Below are 11,082 nucleotides of genomic sequence, written 5' to 3'. Positions count from 1 at the left end.
CCCTTGGTCTTGCAAACTTTATATGCCCCAGTACAGGGGAACACCAGGGCCAAGAAGTGGGAGTGGGTGGGTAGGGGAGCAGGGTGGAGGGAGGGTACATGGAACTTTCTGGATAGCATTTGAAATGTAAATAAAGAAAATATCTAATTAAAAAAAATCAAACAAAAACTGACTCCTATTATCTAAATGTGCAGGAGGAAGAGACAGAAAGGCCAAAGTTTAAGGTCACCCTCTACAATCAAATCTGAGGCCAGACTGGGATATAATATACCACATCAAAAGAAATACTAAAGAATAAGACACAATGAAGTCCCTGCAGCCACAGGAATTTCCAAACACTTTTTCTTGATAATTAAATTGTCACGTGTATCTAATTCTGTTGCATCAGGTTTTTTTCTTCAAGGTAACTACTTTTTAAAATTCCTCGGCTGCTTGTAACTAAGCAGTATCGTACTGCGGATTTATGATGCATCAGAATTTCTGAGGCTCGTTACATGACATTGAGCTTGTGTTGAAAGCTGACTCGGGTGTCAGGAAGTGACCCTTAATTGCCACAGCCACCTGGGTTGCTAAGTACTCTTCCTGCTGTACAGATGAGAAATATTCCTAATTGTTGACAGACTGGCACACTAAATAACTGGCAAGGCTGGAGGGCGGAAAGCTTTGGCAGGCATTTTCTTCCTACTGCACTACCTTGCCTTTGAGGGAAAACTACAACTTTGGGCATTTTAGAGGGTAATTTAAAGACCTTTAGACAAACTATTAGTGCATGAATAAGTAGTAAGGAAAATGGACTTCCATATTTCCCAGCAACCATTCTCAGAAAACACTTTACCAGGGGTTTTCTTTGTTATTCCTTGAACTAGCATGAAGTCAAAGTTAATGAAAACCTTTAAAGACTAAATTAAGACTAAGTCATAAATTGACTCAAAGGAAAAAACTGAAATCTTAATGATTTACATAAACCCTTTCCTCCCCATCTGGCTGTGGGTCATGGTGGCAATAGTAACCCAAACTGAAGAAGCAGTGGTTCTCCCAGACCCTCTAAAATTCTACATATAATTCATGTGCTGGAAACCCATGGCAGAATAAAGAAAGGAACCATGTGCTGACTGGTTTTATGTCAACCTGACACAAGCTAGAGTTATCTGAGAAGAGGAAACCCCTGTAGAGAAAATGCCTCTGTATGATCAAGCTGTAGACACATCTGTAGAGCATATTCTTAATTCGTGATGAGGGGCTGTTGGGGTGGGGTCAGCCCATTGCAGGTGGTTTCACTCCTGGGCTGATGGTCCTGGGTTCTGTAAGACAGCAGGCTGAGTAAGTCATGAGGAGCAAGTCATGAGGCGCACTCCTTCATGGCATCTGTATCAGCTCCTGCCTCCAGGTTTCTGCCCTATTTCCTGTCCTGACTTCATTTAGTGATGGCTTATGATGTGGATGTGTAAGCCAAATAAAACCCTTTCCTCTCCAACTTACTCTTGTCATAGTGTTTTTCCATAACAACAGTAACCCTAAGAACTATAAATATCCACTTAATTTTAGACCAATATCTCTTGCTTTATTCTAAAATCAAATGAGAATAGTACTAAATTTTTCAGAAGACCAACCTAAAAATAGGATTTTTCTTGGTCAATTAGATATTTAGCACCTTTTAAAGTCTGATTTGATTAAACCAGACTAAGAGACTTTCCAGCGTCTGGCACATTAACACCTGAAGAAGAGACCTGACTCCTGACCTTCCCACTTAAGCTTCACAAGTACTGTGAAGCAGGATTTCCCCAGGTGGTGCCATGTATTCTTCGTATTCAGTGCATCCTGAGTGTCTCAGTTGTGAAAGAAGACTCGGCGGTTAGGAGCGTGCACTACTCTTGTAGAGACAGGAATTCAATTCCCAACACTCACCTCGAGTGACTCACAGCTGCCTATAGCTCCAGTTCCAAGGGACCTAGTGTATCAGACCTTCACAGGCATCTGAGGTCAGGTACACAAAACCCCAACACAGACCACATACAAATACATGTAATTGAAAAATAAACAGAAAAGGAGCTACTGACAGAATTAGAAAACTGATATAATTTTGCTCCTGAAACAATGTTGACCAAAACCTCTGCCTTCTGCATCCTGACCCACTAGCAGCGATGCCCTCCCATGGCCTCTGCCTTCTGCATCCTGACCCACTAGCAGCGATGCCCTCCCATGGCCATGAGCTCTGGTTACTGTTCCTCACCTAATACTTGGAACTGAAGAATTTGCTGTTTCCTCCTGCATGGTGCTGGCTATGGTTGCTTCTTCTGGGACAGCTTGCACTGGCTGTACTACATGAACAGTTCGGAAGAGCTGGGTAGGATAAGGAGCCTGTGAGGGCTGCACTGTCCTCAGAACTTCTGAAGGCTGTCCAACTTCCACCAGATCTTTGGGTTTTGCAGCTTTAGAATTCCCGGGCTTTAGAATTGTAGTGGCCCCTCCTTTAATTCCTGGACTTGAAGATACTCTTGATCTGTTTGCTTGATTCCGACTTGATGTGGTTGTTGACGATAAGGACTGATCCGAAGACTCTATGCTGGAACTTGGATCCTCATCATCTATGTATATAAGATCTTTTGGCATTTCTTTAAACTGATACACCAAGCGCTGACCTTCCACTTTTGCAAGAATACCTCTTTGGTAATAGTACCTAGTCAAAACAGACAATTTCATCGATATCTTATTACATCAAATATAAATTAAAATGACATTCAACAAAATTATTTTTTCCTAATCAAAACTTTAGGGATGAAGTTTTTAAATAAGGGAATTTGCTGTTTGTGGGCTTTTATTTATTTATGTATATTTAAAAAATTTTATACACAGATTAAATCCTTATGAGGGACTGAAAAGATGACTTAGCCTCCTTGCCTAAGATCCTGAGCTCAGTCCCCAGCACCCCTTCAAGGGCTGGGCCCAGCGGCCCACATCTGTGGTCCATGCTGAGGAGAGAGGCAGGCAGACCTCTCATTCACTGACCAAGCAGCTTAGTTGAATCAATGAGCTCCAGGTTCAGTGAGAGAGCTGGCACCAAAATACAACATGGAGAGCAATCAAGGAAGACACCAAACCTCTAACCTCTCACCTCTAACCTCTCACCTCCACCACATGCACCTACAACATGCCCATAAAAACACTACATATACCACATACAAGTCCTTACTAACAACAAATCTCAGCTGAATTCTTACTAGGGAACTGTGAAGGATGCTAGGAACTTCGCTTCTCTCCCTCTCTGTTCCCTACTGATAATTTGCTGAGATGATAAAATCTATTACAAACCTCAAGACATCCCTCCCTTACTAGCATGAACTCATAAAAAGTTAATTTAACTCAATTGTGCAAAATTTAGTGATTCAAATGTCAGTGGTTTTAATAAAATCAAAACTAAACAATTCTTGAAAACATATACCTATGACTTTTATGTATAATGCCCTTCCCCTGAGTCTCTCCCTCAAATGCTGGTCCTTAAGTCCACAGGAAACCCTTTCCTTAGGGCTGAAGAGGTGACTCAGCACCCACACAATGTCTAGAACTCCAATTTCAAGGGACCCAGTGCCTACCTCTGACCTAAGTAGGCATCGGATGCTCACATAATGCACAGGCATATGTGCCAACAAGATATTCATATGCATAAAATCTTTTTTTAAAACCTTAGTAAGTTCCAACTCTGCAGAAGGAGAAGGAAGAGGAGGAAGAGGAGGAGGAGAAGAAACTGTAGAAGAAGAAAAAGAAGAAGAAACTTTGAGTTGAAGGCCAGCATGGTATACATAGTACAATTCAGTCTTGGAAAGGAAAGGGGAAGGGAAAGGGCAAAGAGGGCAAGGGCAAGAGCAGGACAGAGCAGAGCAGGACAGGACAGGACAGGACAGGACAGGACAGGACAGGACAGGACAGGACAGGAGAAAAGAGGAGGAGGAGGAGGAGTTCTAACTTAAGGCTGTCAAATCACTTCTATTGGAAGTCTTTCTCACACAACCCATATCTGCAATATTAATGATACAGTCACAGGAAAACAAAACAAAAATGGGCTTAAATTTCTTTTCTCTAATATCAATATGAAGTATTCATTATTCTGAGATTCACATTTTAACATTTTCTAATTTTCTGATCTCTTTATAAGAAAAACACAGATTTAGTATCTTATTTATTTATTTATTTTATGTATATGAGCACACTGTAGCTGTCTTCAGACACACCAGAAGAGGGCTTCTGATCCCATTACAGATGGTTGTGAGCCACCGTGTGGTTGCTGGGAATTGAACTCAGGAACCCTCGAAGAGCAGTCAGTGCTCTTAACCTCTGAGCCATCTATCTCTCCAGCCCCGAGTATCTAGTTTCTGAAATGCTTGGACCCAATAGTGTCCTAAGGCTTTGGAAATATGTTTGAATTATTTTTAAACATTTACATAGACCTTACCAGTTGAACATCCAAACTTGGAAATGCCTCAAAGCCAAACTACTCAACCCTCTTATTGTTGCTCAAAGTTTCAGAATCTGGATTCCTGACTTTCAGAGTAGATTCTGCTGTTTGTATGATTAAGTATTTTCCCCAGTTGGAAGATTTAACTTCATATGCATGCTGGTTTCTGTATTTTCTGTGGTCTTCCATAAATATGATTCACAGGCTGGGGATGTAGCTCAATGTAGAATGCTTGTCTACTATACACAAAACCCTGGGTTCATTCCCCCACGGTACAAAATCAAAGAGCATAAATATGATATTTTTTTATATTTTTAAAAGTTACCTGTGTTACAATACCTGGGAAATCAATGCATTGCAGAACAACTCAGCCACATACCTGAGTGCTCTCCCCATGGTCTCGTAGTTCATGTCAGGTTTGTTTTTGTGCTTCCCCCACAATCTAGACACGGCTTTAGAATCGACCAGCTTAAAAATGCCCTTTTCTCGCTGTGTCCACTTGATGTACTTAGGACAGGTAGCTTTGTCCTGAAGCAGGGCCAGCAAAAACTCCCAAAGGTAAATTGTGTTTCCTGAAACACACCAATCGATTGTAAAGGAACAAATTTCCTTTAAAAGAACACAAACAGGCAAACCACGGGACCAAAGAGTCTTAAAAGGCCCATTCTGATTCACACAGAAATATTACATCATTCAATTAACTGATGCAATTCCTCAGTATTGGAGAATATGGTCATAATTCTTAGATCTAGCAGAAACCTTGCTAATCTCATAAATGATGTATGAACAGCAAACTTGTCAATTAGACGCATGATGACCTAATCGGAAACACTGGCCTCATTTCTGTCTGTTTTTTTTATTATTATTTTTTTTTATTTTGCATGTATTGGTGATTTTTTTAAAAGATGTATTTATTTATTTTATGTATGTGAGTACACTGTAGCTGTACAGATGGTTGTGAGCCTTTATGTGGCTGTTGGGAATTTTTAGGACCTCTGCTCGCTCAGGGCAACTTGGCTCACTCAGTCCCTGCTTGCTCTGGCCCAAAGATTTATTTATTTTTATTCATAAGTACACTGTAGCTGACTTCAGATGCACCAGAAGAAGACGTCAGATCTCGTTACAGATGGTTGCGAGCCACCATGTGGTTGCTGGGATTTGAACTCAGGACCTTTGCAAGAGCGGTCGGTGCTCTTACCCTCTGAGCCATCTTGCCAGCCCTGTCTGGTTTTTAAAAACCATCACATAGCATAAACACCAAAATGTAAATGTAAATGTGTGTGTGTGTGTGTGTGTGTGTGTATCCCTTTCAACAGCTGTTCTCTCTCTTTTTTGAGGGATTTTAAACTTCTTTATTTTAATTTTTTTATTACTTTTATGTTTTTACAGTTCAGTTGTTGACCCCCTCCCAGTTCAACATTTGTTTTCTTTATATCAGAACCATCAGACCAACCATGATAGCACAAGTTGTAGAAACAGTAGAATTCTAACACACCATAGCAAGGACCTACAAAGTGAAATTCTAGACTAGCTAAATTGCTGCAAAACTTTGCTGAATGCATTAATGAATTATTTTGGTAGAAAAATAAAACTAACTGAAATGGATTTGGTAGGCTACTTTGTTACCAGCCACTTTACAGAAAGTGCTGACAGTATCTTATAGGCACTGGTAGCTGCAGACTCTATTTGGCTCTAACAAGAAAAGGGATGAGCTGGGTTTAGTGGTGTGGCGTCTCTAATCCTAGCACTTAGGAGGTGGAAAAAGATCAGCAGTTCAAGGTTACCCTCAGCTACACGAGAGTTCAAGACCAACTGGACTATAGGTTTAACATACCGAAGGTAGTCAATTTGGTGCATGTGTGTGTCACCACACAAACATGCATGCAAGCATGCATGCATGCACACACACATTTTTAAAAGTAACAAGGGGTGGGCTACAGGGAATATAGGAGGAGGGGAGGACACTAGACCTGTACAGTAAGGAAACCTCCGTACTTACCCTTCCCATCCTTATTTTTCTTTTTCACAGAGATATTTGGTGTAGTCGTCGGGGAATCTGGCCGAGGTGGTTTTGTTTTCCTTCCTGAAATCAGAATAGCTCTGTATAAATATTTGCCCTCAAAACTGAAAGAAAATGGGCAGTTTTACTATCTTGTTGTTTATTGAGTTTCAAGTTCCAAACTTTCATATTTGGGTCATACAAACTGGCCTCTCAAAATGCTATCTAAAAGAAAAATAACTTCAGTAAAAATTAAACACTCAGTAGGTTAGCTCACAAGTGATTATTACTTATAAATGAAATTATACTTTAGGACTAGAGACACAGAGTCCTGTTCAACAGAGTCCTTGCCTAGCATCCCCAAGCCTGGAGTTTGACCCCTAGCACATCAGGGATGGGAGTTAGGGTGGTAAAGAAACCAGAAATTATCCTTAGGCTCACCTGTAAAAAGAAAATGAGGGTAAATTTCAAATACTGAATTTTCTCTGAGATCACCACACCAGTGCTTTATCTTAAATTTTTAAATATTCTTGACATAGACAAAACTTGGGCTTAAAAAATTAGCCTCAGCCAGGCGGTGGTGGCGCACACCTTTAATCCCAGCACTTGGTAGGCAGAGGCAGGCAGATTTCTGAGTTCGAGGCCAGCCTGGTCTACAAAGTGAGTTCCAGGACAGCCAGGGCTATACAGAGAAACCCTGTCTCGAAAAAACAAACAAACAAAAAAAATCAGCCTCAAAGCTGTGTTTCATGGTGCACACCTATAATCCCTATACTTGTAGGTGGAGGCAAAGGTAGATGACTCCCTGTGAATTCATGGCCAAAATGATCAGGTATGCCTTTTTGTGAAGGAACGGTTGGTAGTGAGGTGGATTCTTTTTTGTGAGACAGTATCTTGTTTATGAGAAAAACTCAGGGCAGGAACTTACGCAGGAATTGTGAAAGAACACTGTTTTCTGGCTCAACTTCATATTTACTTAGCTTTCTTACACCTCGCAAGACCACCTTGCATAGGGATGGTGCTGCCCATTGTTGGCTGCTTTGCCTCCAACAACAATTAGCACTCAACACCCACTGATATCCCTGAAGAAAAATCTGATCTAGAACATTCCTGAATCCAGTTTTTCCCCTCAGGTGGCTTTAGGCTGGGCCAAGCTGACAATTAAAACTAACCAAGGCACTCACAATTTGTGAAAGTTAGAGTCTCCTTTTAACATAGTTTAACATTCATTTCTTCAATTGCCTACAGAATTCCAACTTTCTGCACTCTTCTCCTACTGGATCCCTGTAATGGAATCTCTGGTAGACTGGAGGTTTTCAAACTACACCCTAGGGCGTGAGGAGCAGCGATGCTCGATGCTCGCCTGGGTCATTTGGCTACACAGGGAATTTAAAGCCAGTCCTGGATACTTGAGAACATTTTTCAAAAACAAATAAACAGGCTGGAGAGATGGCTCAGATGTTAATAAGAACACTTGCTGTTCTCACAGAGGACTGGGATTCTCTTCCCTAATCACATGCATGTGCACACACACACAAAATTAAAGGATTAAAAGACAAAATCTTGTAGAATATAAATAATAAAACAAAGACTAATGAAAGCAAAGGAGGACCTTAAACGATGCCCTCAAAACAAACCTGGCCCGAGCCCTTACCCCCAGGGGTTTTGTTTTATTTGGTTGAGAGGAGGATGAAGATGCTAGATAAAGAATTTAAATAAAAACTTGAGGCTTTAATAATTGGAAAATCTGGGCTGGCAAGTTGGCTCATTTGCCACCAAGCTAGACAACCTAAGAGGGAGCCCATGTTCACACATGGTAAAAGGATTGAACAAACTCTGTGCCAAGTGTTCTCTAACCTCTACTCATACTCCATAGCACATGCACACACACACACGCACACACACACACACACACACACACACACACACAAACCTGAACACAAACATAATAAAAGACAAAGAGTTGGAAAATCTCCTGTCAGTCAGATAGATCAACTATTATAAGTACCTAGGGTTTTTTTAGTGACTAATATGAAGAAATGCCTCAGCTTGTCTTGTGTCCTCATTGCTCTTCCGTATCTTACCTGGTGTAGAAGCACCTGTAATAGAAAGTTTGTCTGGAGTCCACACCAATACTAACTGTACGACCTAAGCAAATCAGCCACGCACCTTTCTTTCTTTTACGCTGCTCTGGGGAGGAGGCTCCTGGGGAGTCTGCATTTGTCTCTTGCACTTGCTGAGTTTCCATCACTTCAGGAATTCCATCTAATGTGACGGACACATGGGTGATTGGGGCAACGATGTCATCTTCAGAGGAGCTAAATATATTATTATCTAATGGAATTGAAATAAATTGTAATCAGTTGTGTATTATAAACAGAATCACGTCTTTTTGTATAAACTCTCCACTTTTCATTTCCTCTGCCCTAAATCAAGGATCCTAAAGCAACCCTGGCTTTGCTTCCTATCACCATCTATGTCACCCCAGTCTACCACCCCGGGTCTCCTTTCTGAAACGCAATTCCTATCTCACAGCATTAGACCTCTGTACAAATGCTTTATTCTCTAAAAACGAGAATGAGAAATCATAGTCAAAAACATCTCCCTATAATGTACTGAGGAAAAATAAAACAAACGACTCAAGCTCCACAGCATGCCTCTTCACGTTTTCACAAGCTACACCTACCTTACCATCTCATTCCCACTCACCGCGAAGCTAACACTTGAGCCAGACCTGCAAAGACATCTTTCTGTCAAGAAACTAGTTTACTTTACGAGTTAGTGCTTGGATCTACTCCTTGTAAGTTGAATATTCATTTCCGTCTGTCTGTCTGTCTCTCTCTCTTTCTCTCCCTCTCTCTCTCTCTCTCTCTCTCTCTCTCTCTCTCATTTCTCAAGACAAGGTTTTTATGTGTAACTCTGGCTGTCCTGAAACTCACTCTGAAGACCAGGCTAGCCCTAAACTCTGAAATCCGCCTGCCTCTGCCTCCCAAGTGCTGGGATTAAAGGCATGTGCCACCACACCCGGCCTGTCTTCTCTATCTAATGAAGTCTACTTGTCATTTGGTTAAAATATTCTCTCCATACAGCAAGAGTACCACTGCCTCCAGAACAGCATGCTATCACTTCCATGGCCTTTGTTTCTGGCTTTTATACCCCCTTACACACATGAATGACTTCGGAATTAAACTGTAAAACTGAAGAAAGAAGGAATGGCTATTCTTATGTCATACCATAGCCTCACATACCGCTGTGCACATCAGACATGCGGAGTGTTCTTAGTAACTATGCCTGTAAGTTTCAGTTCTCCCTTGTCAAAGGCCCAAAAACAAAATCGATTTAAAGAGAGGTTAATAAGCTGGCAATGAATTTTATGCAACAAATGGTTTTTTGTCATTTGTCACTCATTTTTGCCTATTCAATACAATTATCTGTAGAGATGACTATATCATACTAGGCCAGTTAAAACCCAGTGAGAGGCTCAGCAGTTAAGAACACTTGGTGCTCTTCCAAGTTACTAGTGCCCACATCATGACTTACAACTCTCTGGCTCCAGTTCTGGGATATTAAACACTCCTCCCAGCCTCTAGTGATACTGCACACATATAATGCACATGTATACTCTCAGGTAAACACTTATGCACATAAACTTTTAAAAAATAAACAGGTGAAGAGGCAAGAGTTTGCAAGTTTGCAAGTATGATGGGGATGCATTGTATGAAATTCTAAAAATAACAAAAACAATATTATGTTGGGGGAAAAGAGACAAATTACTTTTTATTCTAAAAAGTGTCAGTTAAACAGGACTTTTAACAAGGGCACCACAACTAGAATTTGTCCTTTACAATGTGCTTGGGACCCACAAAAGAAAAGCATCTCTAAAGGGAATGGCAGGGTAAGTTCGCAGTGAACACAGACAGGAGCGGTCGTTAGCACTCACTGAGTTGCTTTTCATCCAGTACAGGAGGGCTGGGAGAATCTATATTGAGGAGTGCCTCGGCAGCCTCAATGGTCTCAATTGTTTCATCTCCATTATGACAAGAAGCCTCAACTGCAATAAAGAAAGAATAGTATTAGCTACTCTGAAACAGTACGTGCTTCTCCGAACTTCAGCCAGTGTCCTGAGCCAGGACATGCCGTTTAATATTGAGCTTGTAGCTTGTGTGCATATAAACTATAAGATACAGAACATAATAAATCTGAGGTGAATATGAAGAAGGTTTCACATTATGCTAGCTGGAGGGTGTTGTTTTATTTGTTTTGTTTTTTGATTTTTGTCAACCTGACAAGCCTGAGTCATCTGGAAAGTAGGAATCTCAATTGAAAAACTGTTCCCATCAGACTGGCCTGCATTGATTCAGGAGTGCTCAGCCCACTGTGGGTGGCACCACCCTTGGGTAGGCAGTCCTGGCTTGCATAAGAAAGCAGGTGCAGGTGGGAGTCTAGAGAAATAGCTTAGCAGTTAAGGGCATTTGCTGTTCTTGAGAAATCCTGGGATTTGTTTCCCAGCACTGCAGGATGGGTCACAGCCACCTTTAACTTTTTTTTTTTTTTTTTTTTTTTTTTTTTTGAGACAGGGTTTCTCTGTGTAGCCCTGGCTGTCCTGGAACTCACTTTGTAGACCAGGCTGGCC

At 41.1% G+C, this 11,082-nt stretch overlaps 1 protein-coding gene across 4 annotated transcripts in view; it reads right to left on the bottom strand.

Moving 5' to 3' along the window:
* Positions 1-11,082, bottom strand: part of Elf1 (E74 like ETS transcription factor 1) — a 98,062-nt gene that overhangs the window by 6,088 nt on the left and 80,892 nt on the right. For 3 of the 4 annotated variants that reach the window (XM_021181555.2, XM_021181554.2, XM_029469343.1), the window contains exons 4-8: positions 10,390-10,500; positions 8,619-8,783; positions 6,450-6,533; positions 4,830-5,022; positions 2,231-2,677 (exon numbers count right to left, since the gene is read on the bottom strand). In XM_021181555.2, the coding sequence (XP_021037214.1) occupies positions 2,231-2,677; positions 4,830-5,022; positions 6,450-6,533; positions 8,619-8,783; positions 10,390-10,500 (1,000 nt within the window). The remainder of the gene's footprint in view (positions 1-2,230; positions 2,678-4,829; positions 5,023-6,449; positions 6,534-8,618; positions 8,784-10,389; positions 10,501-11,082) is intronic. The other variant, XM_021181556.2, reaches the window with a different exon arrangement.

This window comes from Mus caroli, chromosome 14, assembly GCF_900094665.2.
Source record: "Mus caroli chromosome 14, CAROLI_EIJ_v1.1, whole genome shotgun sequence".
In the NCBI taxonomy this organism is placed as follows: Eukaryota; Metazoa; Chordata; class Mammalia; order Rodentia; family Muridae; genus Mus; species Mus caroli.
Note: the sequence above shows the minus strand (reverse complement) of the source record. Positions and strands in the feature narration are given on the sequence as shown.